Genomic DNA, 17666 nt, shown 5'->3' on the forward strand with positions numbered 1-17666 from the left:
CCGCATGGCGGTCAGGGGAGGTGGTGCACTGTATTTTTGGAGGACGCGTAGCTCCGCGCTGGGACTGGTTCTTTTGCAGCCATTTTCTGTCCAACCAACGGCCGTTTTGAGAAGGTAACCAACCAGGGCTTCATTGCAGGTTTGTGCCTGGCTCCGGCCAATGATTGCTAACCAATTCCTCGTTAGCTCGAATGGAAATGTCCGTCTCTGACTAATTTCGATTTGTTGCGTTTAGGAGTTTGAGAGCAGGAAGTCTCGTAAAAATTATGAATTGGCTTCATGTCCCCCTGCCTCCGTTTTCAATACAAAGAACAGGCCGAAATGCGAACTTCCGATATGGGATTTCATTGTGAGCAGAGAGGGCTTGCAATGAGACAACCAACGTGGCTATATGATAACGTTAAATTGTACCCAGAATGCTTTCGTTGTAACAACAGTCGAAATAAAAATGTGTGAGGGTCAAATGGCAACCAAACTAAAGCCATTGCTTCCTTTGTCCAAATTATATTTTGCACGAAACATTTGCTAGCTAACGTTAGCTTGCCAGCTTCCCATTTAGCAAACAACCACCCACTTGGTCAGCGAAATGAACTAATTCGGTAGACATGCTAGCTAACAGTTTTCTAGCAACCTAACCTGGCGAACACTTAGCCAGCTAGCTTAACATTCATGTTTAGCTAACTAGCCAGTCAACAGTAAGTGCCTTACAACAATTCAGCTATTTGAGTAAACCATGTCCTTTGCTCCAGATGGAAGAAGACCGTTCCACCACCGACGCCTCCCAGCTAACGTTAGGCATCTCTGGAGAATACATGTCAGGAGGATATGTGCTCCAGTCTCAAGATGGTAAGAGACATCAGTTGACCAATTCAAGCCTAATTGGGGAACTAGGTGTGCGCATATCATGAATCGAATATCCCCCAATCAAAATGTAATGTAGTGTCATTTAAAAAAAAATATATATAATACATCATTTAAAAAGGCAAGTGAGTCGAGAACAAATTCTTATTTACAATTACGGCCTACCAAAATGCAAAAGGCCTTCTGCATGGGACGGGGCTGGGATTAAAATAAAACAAACAGGACAAAACACACATCACGACAATAGACACCACACCACTACACAGAGAGACCTAAGACAACATAGCACAGCATGGTAACAGCACAACATGGTACAAGTATTATTGGGCACAGACAACAAACAGCACAAGGGGAAAGAAGGTAGAGACAATACATCACGCAATGCAGCCACAACTACATTATCGCATTCTCTACATCTCAATGCAACACTGTCAGTACCTAATGCCTACAATCAATTATCCATGTTTTCCACATAATAATGCGTGTGATGAAGATGATGGAGAGGAGAGTCTGAATGACCATGATGACGGGGGCATGAAAGAGAACTTCCGGGAGCAGGACATCTACCTCCCCATCGCTAACGTGGCACGCATCATGAAGAACGGCATCCCACAGACCGGGAAGGTAACCATGGTGTGTGTGTGTGTGTGTGTAGGCTGTGTGAGAGCAAGACTGGTGTCGTATTCATTAATGTACACCATAGTAAAACGTTTACTAACAGAAAACCAAAAGTTTCTTATTGGACAAGTTCAGATAGTCCCTCCCTGTTTCAGTCTGTTTTTTGTTCTTCTCCGTTTGGTGCCAAGTGAATACGACCCAGAAATGTTCTCCTCGTCTTATTCCTCTTTGTCCTAAATTGTGTGTGTCTCACAGATAGCGAAGGACGCCAAGGAGTGTGTGCAGGAGTGTGTGAGTGAGTTCATCAGCTTCATCACATCGGAGGCCAGTGAGCGCTGCCACCAGGAGAAAAGGAAGACCATCAACGGAGAGGACATCCTGTTTGCCATGTCAACCCTGGGATTCGACATGTATGTGGAGCCCCTCAAACTCTACCTACAGAAGTTCAGAGAGGTGCGACTGAACACACTACTTCTGCTCTGACAATTAGTCTCTCACACACAATCACAAGTGTCCATGAACAATCTCACATCATATGCTATTTAATCTCTCACAATATGTTGTTTCCTAGGCGATGAAGGGGGAGAAGGGAATACCAGGTGTGTCGGTGGGAGAAGGCCTGGGGGAGGAGCTTACAGACGACAGCTTTAGTAAGTGGTTCAGAACAGGTCTCAATTTTGTCATCTAATACTAAAGTAGAGGCTTTACAGTCATGCATACATATGTAAAATGTATGCAGGCATTAGTAAGTTGCTTTGGCTAAATGGCATATTATGGTCTTGTGCTGTGGATGGTTTTGTAATGTCTTCTTCCCTCTATTCCAGCGAATCAACTGCCAGCCGGAATAATAACAGCCGACGGCCAACAGCAGAACGTCATGGTGTACACCACCTCATATCAACAGGTAAGTGGCATCATATCAACAGACAAGTGACATTTGAACCAGAACTAGACCATTATGACATATCCATGACTGTTCTCTCCATTGCCTCTGTCTGCTCCTGTAGATTCCTGGCGTGCAGCAGATCCAGTTCTCATGACGAGGCCTTGCTCCTGCTCTGACCGCGGCGGCCATCGACTGCACAGACACAGGCCTGGTGACTGAAGGCTAACCGTAGGCTGAGTGTATGACCCCTCCGTCAAAAGGTCAAAGGCAATCATCAGAAGGACATGAGGTCTTGGAGGGGAGCTGTTATGGGGGGGAAGGGATGTGTTAACCACCACAACCCTGTCATGTAAATGTCCAAGTCTGTTCACTAAATGTAGTACGTAGTCATGAGGTGCCACAAGGTTTGGAGTACATCTTTCAACCAGTTTAGGATACTTTATTTTTAATGCTAATTGGACCACTTAGTTTGTTTTTGTACATTGATTGTTTTATGCAGGTTTGGGAGGTGGAATGGGATGTTTTTTTGCTCCCTCATTTTTGAACCATGAGGAGAGGTGCCCTTAATGTCAGCTCTTTTCTACGTGGACAAACTAATACCATGTGCTTTAATGTGTTGTAAATCCTTTGAATAAAAATCCAAATGACCCAATACCTTCTGGTTGTCATCGACCTCTTTACACACACCTGAATGATTACACCATGAGCTACTGTAATTTAAGGCTCCCGAGTGGCGCAGCGGTCTAAGACAATGCAACTCAGTCATTACATTCCCTGGTTCGAATCCAGGCTGTATCACATCCGGCCGGGATTGGGAGTCACACAGGGTGGTGTACAATTGGCCCAGTGTCGCAGGGGTAGGCCGTCATTGTAAATAAGAATTTGTTCTTAACTGACTTGCCTAGTTAAATAATGGCTAAATAAAGTTTTTTATTTTATTTTTATAACCAGGGGTAAAAGTAGATTTTATTTATTCCTGGTACGGGATGTCAATCAATACTGTTTTAATCAATATGACAGTTAAAAATGATCAGTTACAGTTCAGCCATGTAAAGAGTGAACTGTTCCAGGAAGAGAATCACACAGCAGTATCTGGTGAGGAGGAGCATGTCTGAATCGCCGTGTCCCCAGCCAGCCCAACCACTCACTGGACCCATATAATCACTTGGCTATGCATGCCTCTCTCTAATATCAATATGCCTCGTCCATTACTGTCCTGATTAGTGATTACTGTCTTATTTCAGTGTAGAGCCTCTAGCCCTGCTCAAATATGCCTTAACCAACCATGTTGTTCCACCTCCTACATATGTGATGACATCACCTGGTTTAAACGTCTCTAGAGACTATATCTCTCTCATCATTACTCAATGCCTAGGTTTACCTCGAATGTACTCACATCCTACCTTATCTTTGTCTGTACACTATGCCTTGAATCTATGCTATCGTGTCCAGAAACCTGCTCCTTTTACTCTCTGTTCAGAACGTGCTAGACGGCCAGTTCGTATAGTCTTTAGCCGTACCCTTATCCTATTTCTCCTCTATTCCTCTGGTGATGTAGAGGTTATTCCAGGTCCTGCAGTGCCAAGCTCCACTCCCACTCCCCAGGTGCTCTCATTTGTGGACTTCTGTACCGTAAAAGCCTTGGTTTCATGCATGTTAACATTAGAAGCCTACTCCGTAAGTTTGATTTACTCACTGCTTTAGCACACTCTGCCAACCTGGACGTCTTAGCCGTGTCTGAATCCTGGCTTAGGAAAATCACCAAAAACCCTGAAATCTCCATCCCTAACTATAACATTTCCGCCAAGATAGAACTGCCAAATGGGGCGGTGTTGCAATCTACTGCAGAGTTCTGTCTTACTATCCAGGTCTGTACACAAACAATTTGAGCTTCTACTTCTAAAAATTCACCTTTCCAGAAACAAGTCTCTCACCGTTTCCACTTGCTATAGACCACCCTCTGCCCCCAGCTGTGCCCTCAACACCATATGTGAATTGATTGCCCCCCATCTATCTTCTGAGCTCGTGCTAGTAGGTGACCTAAACTGGGACATGCTTAACACCCCGGCCATCCTACAATCTAAGCTTGATGCCCTCAATCTCACACAAATGATCAATGAACCTACCAGGTACAACCCCAAATCCGTAAACACGGGCACCCTCATAGATATCATCCTAACTAACTTGCCCTCCAAATATACCTCTGCTGTTTTCAATCAAGATCTCAGCAATCACTGCATCATTGCCTGCATCGTAATGGGTCTGCAATCAAACGACCACCCCTCATCACCGTCAAACGCTCCCTAAAACACTTCTGCGAGCAGGCCTTTCTAATCGATCTGGCCTGGGTATCCTGGAATGACATTGACCTCATCCAATCAGTAGAGGATGCCTGGTTATTCCTTAAAACTGCCTTCCTCACCATCTTAAATAAGCATGCTCCATTCTAAAAATGTAGAACTAAGAATATATATAGTCCTTGGTTCCCTACAGACCTGTCTGCCCTTAACCAGAACAAAAACATCCTGTGGCGTTCTGCATTAGCATTGAATAGTCCCCGTGATATGCAACTTTTCAGGGAAGTTAGGAACAAATATACACAGGCACTTAGGAAAGCTAAGGCTAGCTTTTTCAAACAGAAATTTGCATCCTGTAGTACAAACTCAAAAAAGTTCTGGGACACTGTAAAGTCCATGGAGAATAAGAGCACCTCCTACCAGCTGTCCACTGCTCTGAGGCTAGGAAACACTGTTACCACTGATAAATCCAATATAATTGAGAATTTCAATAAGCATTTCTCTACGGCTAGCCATGCTTTTCACCTGGCTACCCCTACCCCGGTCAACTGCCCGGCACACTCCACAGCAACCCGCCCAAGCCCCCACCATTTCTCCTTCACCCAAATCCAGATAGCTGATGTCCTGAAAGAGCTGCAAAATCTGGACCCCTACAAATCAGCCGGGCTAAACAATCTGTACCCTCTCTTTCTAAAATGATCTGCCGAAATTGTTGCAACCCCTATTACTAGCCTGTTCAACCTCTCTTTCATATCGTATGAGATATCCATCCTACCCTGTCTTTCTAAGGTCTTCGAAAGCCAAGTTAACAAACAGATTACCGACCATTTCGAATCCCACTGTACCTTCTCCGCTATGCAATCTGGTTTCAGAGCTGGTCATGGGTGCACCTCAGCCACGCTCAAGGTACTAAACGATATCCTAACCGCCATCGATAAGAGACATTACTGTGCAGTCGTATTGATCGACCTGGCCAAGGCTTTCGACTCTGTCAATCACCACATTCTTATTTATTGGCAGACTCGACAGCCTTGGTTTCTCAAATGATTGCCTCGCCTGGTTCACCAACTACTTCTCTGATAGAGATCAGTGTGTCAAATCGGAGGGCCTGTTATCCGGACTATGGGGGTGCCACAGGGTTCAATTCTCTGGCCGACTCTCTTCTCTGTATACATCAATGATGTCGCTCTTGCTGCTGGTGATTCTCTGATCCACCTCTACGCAGATGACACCCTTCTGTATACTTCTGGCCCCTCTTTAGACACTGTGTTAACTAACCTCCAAACGAGCTTCAATGCCATAAAACACTCCTTCTGTGGCCTCCAACTGCTCTTAAATGCAAGTAAAACTAAATGCATGCTATTCAATCGATCACTGCCCGCACCTGCCCGCTCGTCCAGCATCACTACTCTGGACTGCTCTGACTTAGAATACGTGGACAACTACAAATACCTCTGTGTCTGGTTAGACTGTAAACTCTCCTTCCAGACTCACATTAAGCATCTCCAATCTCCAAGCATCTCCATCTCCAATCCAAAAATGAAATCTAGAATAGGCTTTCTATATCACAACAAAGCATCCTTCACTCATGTTGCCAAACATACCCTCATAAAACTGACCATCCTACCGATCCTCGACTTCGGCGATGTCATCTATAAAATAGCCTCCAACACTCTACTCAACAAATTGGATGCAGTCTATCAAATCAAATTTATTTATATAGCCCTTCTTACATCAGCTGATATCTCAAAGTGCTGTACAGAAACCCAACAGAAACCCAGCCTAAAACCCCAAACAGCAAGCAATGCAGGTGTAGAAGCACAGTGCCATCCGTTTTGTCACCAAAGCCCCATACACTACCCACCACTGCGACCTGTACGCTCTCGTTGGTTGGCCCTTGCTTCATACTCATCGCCAAACCCACTGGCTACAGGTTATCTACAAGTCTCTGCTAGGTAAAGCCCCACCTTATCTCAGCTCACTGGTCACCATAGCAGCACCCACTCGTAGCACGCGCTCCAGCAGGTATATCTCATTGGTCACCCCCAAAGCCAATTCCTCCTTTGGTCGCCTTATCTTCCAGTTCTCTGCTGCCAATGACTGGAACGAACTGCAAAAATCCCTGAAGCTGGAGACTCATATCTCCCTCATCAGCTGTCAGAGCAGCTCACAGATCACTGCACCTGTACATAGCCCATCTGTAAACAGCCCATCTATCTACCTCATCCCCATACTGTATTTATTTATTTATCTTGCTCCTTTGCACCCCAGTATATCTACTTGTACATTCATCTTCTGCACATCTACCATTCCAGTGTTTAATTGCTATATTGTAATTACTTCGCCACCGTGGCCTATTTATTGCCTTAACTCCCTTAACTTACCTCATTTGCACTCACTGTTTATAGACTTTTTGTTTTCTTTTTTTTCTACTGTATTATTGACTGTATGTTTTGTTTATTCCATGTGTAACTCTGTGTTGTTGTATGTGTCAAATGTCTATGCTTTATCTTGGCCAGGTCGCAGTTGCAAATGAGAACTTGTTCTCAACTAGTCTACCTGGTTAAATAAAGGTGAAATAAAAAATGTATAAAAAAATATCAACATCACTTTGCTGAAGTGACACTAAAGTAGAGAGACAGTATATTGTGTACAGGACCACTCTCCAGAACTTCAGAAATCCCTTAAACAGTTATACGTTCAGACTATACACTGAGTCTCCTACCCTTTGACAGCATGGACAGAGAAATTATCCACAAACATTCTTTACAGGTGAGTAGAGTTTAAGAAATATTAAGTTGAAGATGAGATTTACATTATTTACCATTCACATTTCCTTTTTTTATTTACACCGAACAAAAATATAAATGCAACACAAAGTTTTGGTCCCAAGTTTCATGAGCTGAAATAAAAGATCCTAGAAATGTTCCATATGCACAAAAAGCAGATTTCTCTCAAAATCGGTACACACATTTATTTACATCCCTGTTAGTGAGTATTTCTCCTTTCCCAAGTTAATCTATCCACCTGACAGGTGTGGGATATCAAGAAGCTGATTAAACAGCATGATCATTACACAGGTGCACCTTGTGCTGGGGACAATAAAAGACCACTAAAATGTGAAGTTTGGTCACACAACACAATGTCATAGATGTTTCAAGTGTTGAGGGAGGGTGCAAATTGGCATGCTGACTGCAGGAATGACCACCAGAGCTGTTGCCAGATAATGTTATGTTAATTTATCTACCATAATCCACCTCCAATGTCGTTTTAAAGAATTTGGCAGTACGTCCAACCAGCCTCACAACCGCAGAGCACGTGTATAGTTTTGTGTGTGCGAGCGGTTTTCTGAATTCAACGTTGTGAACAGAGTGCCCCATGGTGGCGGTGGGGTTATGGTATGGTCAGGCATAAGCTTAGGACAACAATGGCATTTTATTGATGGCAATTTGTATGCACAGCGATACCGTGACGAGATCCTGAGGCCTATTGGCGTGCCATTCATCACCTCATGTTTCAGCATGATAATGCATGGCCCCATGTCATAAGGATCTGTACATAATTCCTGAAAGCTGAAAATGGCCCAGTTCTTCCATGGCCTGCATACTTACCAGACATCCATTGAGCATGTTTGGGATGCTCTGGATCAACGTACACAACAGCGTGTTCCAGTTCCGGACAATATCCAGGAACTTCGTACAGCCATTGAAGAAGAGTGGCACAACATTCCACAGGCCACAATCAACAGTCTCTATGCGAAGGAGATGTGTCACGCTGCATGATGCAAATGGTGGTCACACCAGATACGGACTAGTTTTCTGATCCACACCCCTATCTTTTTTTTAAGGGATCTGTGACCAACAGATGCATATCTGTATTCCAAGTCATGTGAAATCCATAGATTAGTGCCTAATGAATTTATTTAAATTGACTGATTTCCTTATATGAACTGTAACTCAGTAAAATCTTTGAAATTGTTCCATGTTGAATTTATATTTTGTTCAGTGCATATGTTAAACATTTTATACTTTAGTTATAGGAAATGTATCTAAGTTGTAACATCATGTATCAATATCAGTTAATATAATCTATAGGACAATGGTGACAACTCTAAAGCTCAAACTATCAAGAGCTGATTTCAATAAATACTTCATGGTTTCATCTTTGGTCTCTGTCTAGAAATGACCACCTCCAGCAGTCTCCTGTTTGAAGAGCAGTTCCTGTGCTCTGTCTGTCTCACCTGGAGCCTCATCAGAGAGTCCCAGCCTTAAAGAGACACAAGCTGGTCAACCCTGTGGAGAACCTGGAAGACATGATGTGTAAGACGCATGACAGACTCCTGGAGCTGTTCTGTAGGACTGACCAGACTTGTGTTTGTGTCTTGTGCTTGAAAACAGACCACATGACTCATGACACTGTCCCTCTAGAGGAAGCGTATGGAGAGAGGAAGGCTGAACTGGGGAAGACTGAGGCAGAAGTGCAGCAGATGATCCAGGAGAGACTGAAGAAGGTTCAGGAGATCAAACATTCAGTAGATCCGAGTCAGAAAGTTGCAGAGAGAGAGATATCAGACAGTGTACAGATCTTCACTGCTCTGGTTCGCTCCATTGAGAGAAGCCAGACTGAGCTCATTGAGGTGATTGAGGAGAAGCAGAAAGCAGCAGAGAGGCAGGCTGAAGGGCTCATTAAAGACCTGGAGCAGGAAATCACTGAGCTAAAGAGGAGAAGCACTGAACTGGAGCAGCTCTCACACACTGAGGACCACCTCCACCTCCTACAGAACTTACCATCCCTCTGTACCCCTCCACCCACCAAGGACTGGTCTAGGATCAGTGTTCACAGTGATATGTGTGTGGGGACTGTGAGGAGAGCTGTGTCTCAAGTGGAGGAGACCATTTTAAGTGAAGTGAAGATGTTGTGTGATGCTGAGTTGAAGAAGATTCAGCAGTATGCAGTAGATGTGACTCTGGACCCTGATACAGCACATCATGGTCTCATCATGTCTGAGGATGGGAAACAGGTGAAACATGGAAACACACGGCTTAATAAACCTTATAATCTGTTAGAGGAATTTAATTCCTAGATGTTCATTAACCAATTCAATTATAACAAAGCAAAACACTTTGTCCGTTTCTAAGAATTTGTAAGGTTCTTATTTGCATAAAATAGACGAAGATCAGTCTCAAAATTCGTCAATAGCGTTTATTCCCGAGAACTTGAGTCATAATACCATGTACATTTGTTTATATACCTCACATTTCGTCATAAATGTCCCTCCTCCTCTCAGATACAATGGCAATATAGTTCACAAGCCTTCTCACATTGTCTGCCACCTGTTAAACAATCTACTACAAGCCCAAGGTCAAATCAAATCAAATCACATTTTATTTGTCACATACACATGGTTAGCAGATGTTAATGCGAGTGTAGCGAAATGCTTGTGCTTCTAGTTCCGACAATGCAGTGATAACCAACAAGTAATCTAACTAACAATTCCAAAACTACTGTCTTATACACAGTGTAAGGGGATAAGGAATATGTACATAAGGATATATGAATGAGTGATGGTACAGAGCAGCATACAGTAGATGGTATCGAGTACAGTATATACATATGAGATGAGTATGTAGACAAAGTAAACAAAGTGGCATAGTTAAAGTGGCTAGTGACATAAGAATGCAGTCGATGATCTAGAGTACAGTATATACATATGCATATGAGATGAATAATGTAGGGTAAGTAACATTATATAAGGTAGCATTGTTTAAAGTGGCTAGTGATATATTTACATCATTTCCCATCAATTCCCATTATTAAAGTGGCTGGAGTTGGGTCAGTGTCAATGACAGTGTGTTGGCAGCAGCCACTCAATGTTAGTGGTGGCTGTTTAACAGTCTGATGGCCTTGAGATAGAAGCTGTTTTTCAGTCTCTCGGTCCCAGCTTTGATGCACCTGTACTGACCTCGCCTTCTGGATGATAGCGGGGTGAACAGGCAGTGGTTCGGGTGGTTGATGTCCTTGATGATCTTTATGGCCTTCCTGTAACATCGGGTGGTGTAGGTGTCCTGGAGGGCAGGTAGTTTGCCCCCGGTGATGCGTTGTGCAGACCTCACTACCCTCTGGAGAGCCTTACGGTTGAGGGCGGAGCAGTTGCCGTACCAGGCGGTGATACAGCCCGCCAGGATGCTCTCGATTGTGCATCTGTAGAAGTTTGTGTCTCCCCCCTCCCTGGGTGGGGACAGAATGTCCTGTAAGGAACACAGTATTCCAGCCGGTCTGACGATAGCTCCATTAGTTTCTAACAAGGAACAGAAAGTCCTTGTTCTAATTCTTGACTAAAACTACACACCTTATATTCAGTATTATGATTATAATAAGATTCATACAATCATACAGTAACAGAGTAGTATTCTGTTCAGTTATAATTCTAAACTAAATGTATACATAATTTCGTCATTATTCATAAAAAATCCCATAACATAATCGCAATAGGTTTGATCAAGTTTTTAATGTTTTAGGAAAGGAGGGTTTCTCCTCAGGGAGATTTTACTATGAGGTGAAAGTTCAGATGAAAACCATGTGGACTTTAGGAGTGGCCAGAGAGTCCATCAACAGGAAGGGGAACATCACAAATAGCCCATCAAATGGATACTGGGCTGTGGTCCTGAGGGATGAGAGTAAGTACTCAGCCTGTACCTCCCCTGTGTCTCCTTATACCTGAGAGAGAAGCCCCAGAAGGTGGGGGTGTTTGTGGATTACAAACAGAGGAAGGTCAGGTCTCCTTTTATGATGTGGAGGCCAGGTCTCATATCTACTCTTTCACTGGCTACACCTTCACTGAGAGTCTGTCCATTCCTTGGCCCTGGCAATGATAAAGGTGAAAACTCTTCCCTTCTGTTCATCTCTCCTGTCAATCACACAGACTGAGTTCTGAACTGAACTAATTGACCAGTACATTTAGTAAATGTAGAATAATCATAACCTGTCGTCATACAGTACACCAGGGAGAATATTTCACTGTAATGTAATTGCTGGTGGTGGTGGTTGTTTGGGTCCACGAGCATTGTAAGCCATAAGAAGATATACGATCTCTCCAGGTTCATAAGGTATGATTCATATCTGGGAGTTACATTTCTGAGGAATTTCTGATAATGAGATAATATAAGCAACATTTTTGTTTTTTAAGCTCATGTATTGTTTGCACTGTATATCTCTAATAACCTTTAATAAACATGAATCTTGGATTTGGAATCATACAGTATAATTATGAAATACTTGAGTCATTTTCATAGACTATCCTAGTCATCCAGTGGGAGTGGTTTCAGTCCGAGCCTGTCTCGGTATTGGTCCATGTATGGCCGAGCCGCCTCCCACACCTAGAGAAGGCCACGGATGAGAAACATAAACAGAGAAGTTCATTTTTATCTGCCTCGTTATCAATTAGCTGGAATGATAAATATAATACTGAGATGGGGTGAGTCTCTTGCCTTTTCCTCCCTGAGGAGCATGTGAGCAGCCTCGATGTCAGGACTCATTTGACGGTCATGATCCCAAGGCCTGATGGGAAATAAGAATAAACTGATGTGCTGTAGAACTCTCCCCACACCTTTCCAGAACAACAACATTGGGCAGTCCTCGGATCAGAGATCCACATTCTCATGGTTCGTACCTGACAACAGTACGCACTAGCTCATGGACTTTCTCCAGAGGGGTAGTGGACTTGAGCGGGCGGAGAAACTCCAGGGCTTGACAGGCAGCGAGCAGCTCTATGGCCAGAACTGAAAAGCAGCGATGCCTTTTTATTCTCATGGTTAACTCTGTATGCATGATATTTGAAGGGACGAGCAGATCACACACTAATGCCATGTGACTGTACTCTACGAGTTACCTTGCTCTACGTGTTCCACCACCCTCAGGGCCTTCCTAGCGGCCCAGCCCCCCATGGAGACGTGGTCTTCAGTGGCTGCGCTGGTGGACAGGGAGTCCACGGAGGACGGGTGGCACAACGCCTTGCTCTCAGATACTACGGGGGAGCAGAGACAGACACACACACTAACGTTTTCTGTGTGAACACACACACACACACACACACACACACACACACACACACAGACCTACCAAGGGCAGCAGCAGTGCAGTGTGCAATCATGAAACCAGAGTTGAGGCCTCCGTCTTGGACCAGGAAGGCAGGCAGCTCACTGAGGGAGGGGTTGATCAGCCTCTCTGTCCTCCTCTCACTCATATTGGCCAGCTCATGGACCCCGATGGCCAGGTAGTCTAGAGCCTGGGGGAGCTAGAGGGTTAGCCTTGTCCCAGATCAGTTTGTGCTGCCTTGCTAACTCCTGTGATCATTGGTAAGGCAGTGCAAACATATCTATGACCAGTCTAGGAAAGAGGGGGAACAGTACTGAAGGAACCGAGGAATTTATTGTATGGAGTGAATCTGTTTGTCTGTGACTCTACCTTGGCTGGGTATTCTCCATGGAAATTACCCCCAGAGATGGTCTCACCTCGCTCTGCAAAAACCAGCTGGAGGAGAGTTAAGGTTTCATATTTGGGACAACATTATGAGTCTCTAATATAAACTGTATACAGGAAACCAAAGCCCATGTGGGCTAGTCCAAGGGCTCCCCCTTGTGGTGAACTTATATAATCACAGGAGGGGTGTAAAAGGAGATCAAAGAAAGACATGACGTCTTCAAGTAAATATAACAATGTAACTTAGTGGGAGGATACAGGGTTGTCAGTGGCACTGTTGAGCTCAGTGGTGAGGATGCTCTTAACAAAGGCTATGGTGTCATTAGCTACCCCATGAACCTACAAGAGAGGAGAGAGACACACAAACACTGGTAGTAGGGTTAGTTCACTCCAGCCCTTCACTGCAGTTGTAACACACACACACATGCACACACGAGCGCACACACACTACCTGTGGGATACAGCGGAGGGTGTATGCATCCTGGACACGGTCACATGTCCTATGACTATCTACAGGAAAACACAACAAAGGAAGTCAGAGACTGGAAATGACCAAACAGCACTGTTAAGATTCCCACCAAAGGAGTAAATGTCTTTATTTGGACACAAAATCATCAGAAAAATTGAGTGTGTGTGTTTCTGTGTGTGTGTTTGGCCTGCCTGACTTTACCAGAGATCTGGGAGGGGAAGACGTCCGAGTGGAGTAGAGAGCGGAGTCTCAGAGCCACCTCTATCTGACCAGGGTGTGGCCTCACGGCATGGACGTCTGGAATGGCAGAACAAATCAGTACACAATGGAATGGAACAGGTCACTTCTTATAGCATCAAAGCTCCAACAGTCAATTCACTGTGTGTGTGTGTGTGTGCGTGTGTGTCTGACCGCTGTGGAAGGCCTTGGTGGTGCCCCTCAGGGCCTCCAGACTGAGGGCAGCGATGATGTCAGCCTGCCTGGCCACGCCCACAGCTCGCTCCACTGCCTCCGCCGCCATAGATGACATCATCTGAGTCCCGTTGATCAGACCGATGCCCTGCACGATAAAACACTATCACACCATCTACTGCGATTATATCCCAGAGATGACATCATCTGAGTCCCATTGATCAGACCGATGCCCTGCACGATAAAACACTATCACACCATCTACTGTGATTATATCCCAGAGATGACATCATCTGAGTCCCATTGATCAGACCGATGCCCTGCACGATAAAACACGATTATATCCCAGAGATCACACTATTCTATGCCCTGCACGATTATCACACCATCTCCCAGAGATGACATCATCTGAGTCCCATTGATCAGACCGATCCCCTGCACGATAAAACACTATCACACTATCTACTGCGATTATATCCCAGAGATGACATCATCTGAGTCCCATTGATCAGACCGATGCCCTGCACGATAAAACACTATCACACCATCTACTGCGATTATATCCCAGAGATGACATCATCTGAGTCCCGTTGATCAGACCGATGCCCTGCACGATAAAACACTATCACACCATCTACTGCGATTATATCCCAGAGATGACATCATCTAACCCCAGTTATCAATCATCAGTATACAAGACAACTTAATCAATGCCTGATAGAAAATCCAACAAATACCAAAAACTACAGCTCTAGCACTGTACCTCTTTAGGCTTCAGAACCAAAGGTGTGAGTCCATGACGTTCCAGTACCTGGAAAAGGAGGAAAGAAAGAATAAAGGAGAGGAGAAAGAAAGACGAAGGAAACGAGTTAGGGGCCTTAATGTATACATTTTATCTCAGTCATTCATCTAACTAAAACACATTGGTTCTCTGAGGTGTGTCTTTGGGTTGAGAGAGAGAGACATTGTGGGTAACCCAACTGTTTTGGCATGGTCCCAGCCGCGTTGAGGCGACCACATCCTGCCCTCTCCCATAAGGCCCAGGGTGAGGTGGGCCAGGGGGGCCAGGTCTCCACTAGCTCCAACCGTTCCCTTCTCTGGCACCCACGACAGGCAGGAGGCTGGGGGAGTAGAGAGAGAGAGAGATCTGTCACACACACACACACACAAGCTCAATGTACCTGGACAGGACATGCATACACACAATCACACACGTACACGTACACATGCACAAACACACCCACAGAGTTCACACTTGCTATTAGTCAAACTGTTGAATCAGAATTTCAATGAATGTTGTTATTGTAGACTGGGTTTACCATTGAAGGCTTTGACCATAGCCTGGACCGTTTCCATGGAGACGCCACTGTACCCTTTGGCCAGAACGTTAATCCTCAGAGCCAGTAGCATACGGGTCCTCTCTACACTCAATGGGGTGCCCACTCCTACATACACACACACACACACACACACACACACACACACAAACACACACACACACACTTTTCGATATGTGTATATGTATTTCAATTACACCAGGGGTGCAATTTAGTCAAGGGCAGGCCTGATCTGTCCCTTGGACATAGAGGTATTATAATGACATATACTCAAATCAAATGTATTTCTATAGCCCTTCGTACATCAGCTGATATCTCAAAGTGCTGTACAGAAACCCAGCCTAAAACCCCAAACAGCAAGCAATGCAGGTGTAGAAGCACAGGTTTATATAAGCATGGTAACCCACCAGCACTATGAGATCGAATCAGATTAATCTGTAGTTCCCTGAAGACAAAAACACACACACACACACACACACACAGTCAATAAATGATTCTGACAGTTAGCGATAGACAAAAAGATCTAGTTCACAATGTTTATTCAGATGGGAAAAGACTAGTTCTTCCCAGCTAGTGAATAAACAACTTACATGAGCTTATCCTTTGGAATGAGCATATGGGCAAATTTCCCAAACCCTGTGTTCACGCCATAGACAACTACAGGGGAAGAACACACAGATAGACATAAAGAGACATATAAACACATGGAGAATCACACATTCTATTAATCTATAGCTATATATTCTATAGCTATATAATCTATTAATATATATCTAGATATTCTATTAATCTATAGCTATATATTCTATTTATCTATATATTTTATTAATCTATACATACCTCGGTTTTCTTTTATGATGGTTTCTATCACTTCTCTGGCTTCATTGATTTTCCCTTCAGCCTCGGTGGTCAGCTGGGTGCCAAAACAGAAGAGTTCAAATGTTAACTGACAGTAGTCGGCCAGCACGGCTGAAAACGGTCTGATTGGACTATGATGAAGCATGGTCTTCTTTAATCATACCTTGATGTTGAACAGGCCTTTCCCCAAACGGACCAGATCAGCTATGGTCAGACTGTTCCCATCCAGAGAGAGGTACTGGAACGCAACAAGTCACACACACAGACAACGTCAACGACAGGCATACAGACAGACACACAGCAATGTAGTCAGCTGTTATACAGGGTTACATTGTGGGAAACGATTTGCTTTTCCATTACACTTTTGACTAATTAATTATGCTCCTCCATCAAGTATCCCATACTTTTCTCCCCACCCCCTTATTTATGCCAATGAATAGAATATTGTTCAAGCAGAGTATAATAACAGAATGCAGATACTCACCTTTTTGGGATCGAGAGACTGGCGTTTCCCAATGGCAGTTTCTTCCTTACCAACGTTGACAAAGTCATTGTGCTCCTGCACAGCCATTAGGAGAGAGAGGGAACAACTATCAGAGAGAAAGAGATAGAATCAGAGAGGGGTAAAGACAAGTAGCAACCTGTGACAATGACAGAGACAATTCTTTATAAAGCCAGGGGAAAGGATCATTTTCATTCATTAACTGGTCTACCCATCACAGGGCTGGTTGCAACACAGTTAGGCTTGTGCCTGATCGTTACTCTACAACCGATTAAACATAATATCCCAACTTCTTTTATGTGTAACTGGTGAAACCACCCCCCCCCCTGTACATTAACAGTTCTGTCTCACATTATGTCCCCGTCTTGGTCCCCAGTCAGTGTACACCAGTGTTTAGTGGAGAAGTGTAACAGTTGTGTGAGATATCCTTGTACATAAGTGTCTACACCTATATATATTTAATACAAATCAAATAAAAACTGAATTATTGGAATCACCTGGACTCAATCACCTGTGTCATTACCTCCCCTATATCTGTCTGTTCCTTGCTTCATGATTAATGTTTGTATGTCTTGTTCCTTATTAATCATTGACTCCCCGGACCTGCTTCTCTACTCCAGCGTCCATCCTTACAGAATCCTGAAGCCATCAAACGAAGCATCGGGGAGTGCTAGCTCTCCGCTTGGTGGTGACGCCGATAGAACCAGGGATGCCTAAGCCAGCTCGTCCAACTTCCACGCCCTAGCTGGCTCAAGAGTTTTCTTGCCCGGTTGGCAGCCGGATCGCCAGGGTTTTACGCCTCCCGGCTCGCAAGGCGTCTTGGGGGGTACTTTCACTGCTGCTCCCCCTTCCTGGCTCTCAACGGCGCCAGGCCCCCCATCATTACACCTGCCTTCCCCCAGTCACGCGCATCAGCAATTATTGGACTCACCTGGACTTAATCACCTGT

The 17666-nt window shown here is 44.4% G+C and overlaps 3 protein-coding genes across 7 annotated transcripts; 2 read left to right on the top strand and 1 right to left on the bottom strand.

Annotated features, from left to right (window-relative positions):
- LOC115107025 (nuclear transcription factor Y subunit beta-like) lies at positions 1-3019 on the top strand. 3 transcript variants are annotated; one of them, XM_029630354.2, is made up of 7 exons: positions 1-139; positions 750-846; positions 1355-1494; positions 1735-1932; positions 2051-2129; positions 2304-2383; positions 2487-3019. In XM_029630354.2, exons 2-7 carry the CDS (start codon positions 750-752, stop codon positions 2517-2519), a joined length of 627 nt encoding a protein of 208 aa, XP_029486214.1. In that variant the 5' UTR covers positions 1-139; the 3' UTR covers positions 2520-3019. The 3 variants fall into 3 exon arrangements, with proteins under 3 accessions (XP_029486214.1, XP_029486215.1, XP_029486216.1); XM_029630355.2 differs by having other exon boundaries at positions 1-114; XM_029630356.2 differs by having other exon boundaries at positions 3-139; positions 1355-1485.
- A 5270-nt stretch (positions 3020-8289) lies between these two features.
- Positions 8290-9745, top strand: LOC115106118 (tripartite motif-containing protein 29-like). Its single transcript, XM_065008403.1, has 2 exons — positions 8290-8380; positions 8880-9745. Exons 1-2 carry the CDS (start codon positions 8290-8292, stop codon positions 9743-9745), a joined length of 957 nt encoding a protein of 318 aa, XP_064864475.1.
- Positions 9746-9850: 105 nt separating this feature from the next.
- Positions 9851-16873, bottom strand: LOC115107023 (histidine ammonia-lyase-like). 3 transcript variants are annotated; one of them, XM_029630353.2, is made up of 19 exons: positions 16700-16873; positions 16379-16453; positions 16198-16270; positions 15948-16014; positions 15765-15802; positions 15340-15465; positions 15002-15141; positions 14784-14831; positions 14021-14168; positions 13811-13906; positions 13592-13650; positions 13399-13479; positions 13126-13191; positions 12781-12946; positions 12551-12685; positions 12332-12440; positions 12150-12219; positions 11938-12038; positions 9851-10890 (listed from the first exon to the last, which is right to left on the bottom strand). In XM_029630353.2, the coding sequence occupies exons 1-18, from the start codon at positions 16784-16786 to the stop codon at positions 11961-11963; spliced, it is 1662 nt and encodes a 553-aa protein (XP_029486213.1). In that variant the 5' UTR covers positions 16787-16873; the 3' UTR covers positions 9851-10890; positions 11938-11960. The 3 variants fall into 3 exon arrangements, with proteins under 3 accessions (XP_029486213.1, XP_064864322.1, XP_029486212.1); XM_065008250.1 differs by having other exon boundaries at positions 9851-10910; XM_029630352.2 differs by lacking the exon at positions 9851-10890 and having other exon boundaries at positions 11152-12038; positions 16700-16872.
- Between the last annotated feature and the right edge of the window lie 793 nt (positions 16874-17666).

The sequence above is a fragment of the Oncorhynchus nerka genome, linkage group LG23, assembly GCF_034236695.1.
Source record: "Oncorhynchus nerka isolate Pitt River linkage group LG23, Oner_Uvic_2.0, whole genome shotgun sequence".
Taxonomy (NCBI): Eukaryota; Metazoa; Chordata; class Actinopteri; order Salmoniformes; family Salmonidae; genus Oncorhynchus; species Oncorhynchus nerka.

What these genes read in the sequence shown, in the direction of transcription:
- LOC115107025 (XM_029630354.2), top strand. Translation starts at nt 750, where the DNA reads ATGGAAGAAGACCGTTCCACCACCGACGCCTCCCAGCTAACGTTAGGC. An exon ending in TGTGCTCCAGTCTCAAGATG is followed by an intron (nt 847 to 1,354) that starts GTAAGAGACATC and finishes CGTGTGATGAAG; the next exon opens with ATGATGGAGAGGAGAGTCTG. An exon ending in GCTTACAGACGACAGCTTTA is followed by an intron (nt 2,130 to 2,303) that starts GTAAGTGGTTCA and finishes CCTCTATTCCAG; the next exon opens with CGAATCAACTGCCAGCCGGA.
- LOC115106118 (XM_065008403.1), top strand. Translation starts at nt 8,290, where the DNA reads ATGTTTGGGATGCTCTGGATCAACGTACACAACAGCGTGTTCCAGTTC. An exon ending in ACAGCCATTGAAGAAGAGTG is followed by an intron (nt 8,381 to 8,879) that starts GCACAACATTCC and finishes TTTGAAGAGCAG; the next exon opens with TTCCTGTGCTCTGTCTGTCT.
- LOC115107023 (XM_029630353.2), bottom strand. Translation starts at nt 16,786, where the DNA reads ATGGCTGTGCAGGAGCACAATGACTTTGTCAACGTTGGTAAGGAAGAA. An exon ending in TGGTTCTGAAGCCTAAAGAG is followed by an intron (nt 14,169 to 14,783) that starts GTACAGTGCTAG and finishes TTTATCGTGCAG; the next exon opens with GGCATCGGTCTGATCAACGG. An exon ending in ACAGTGCCACTGACAACCCT is followed by an intron (nt 13,192 to 13,398) that starts GTATCCTCCCAC and finishes ACTCTCCTCCAG; the next exon opens with CTGGTTTTTGCAGAGCGAGG.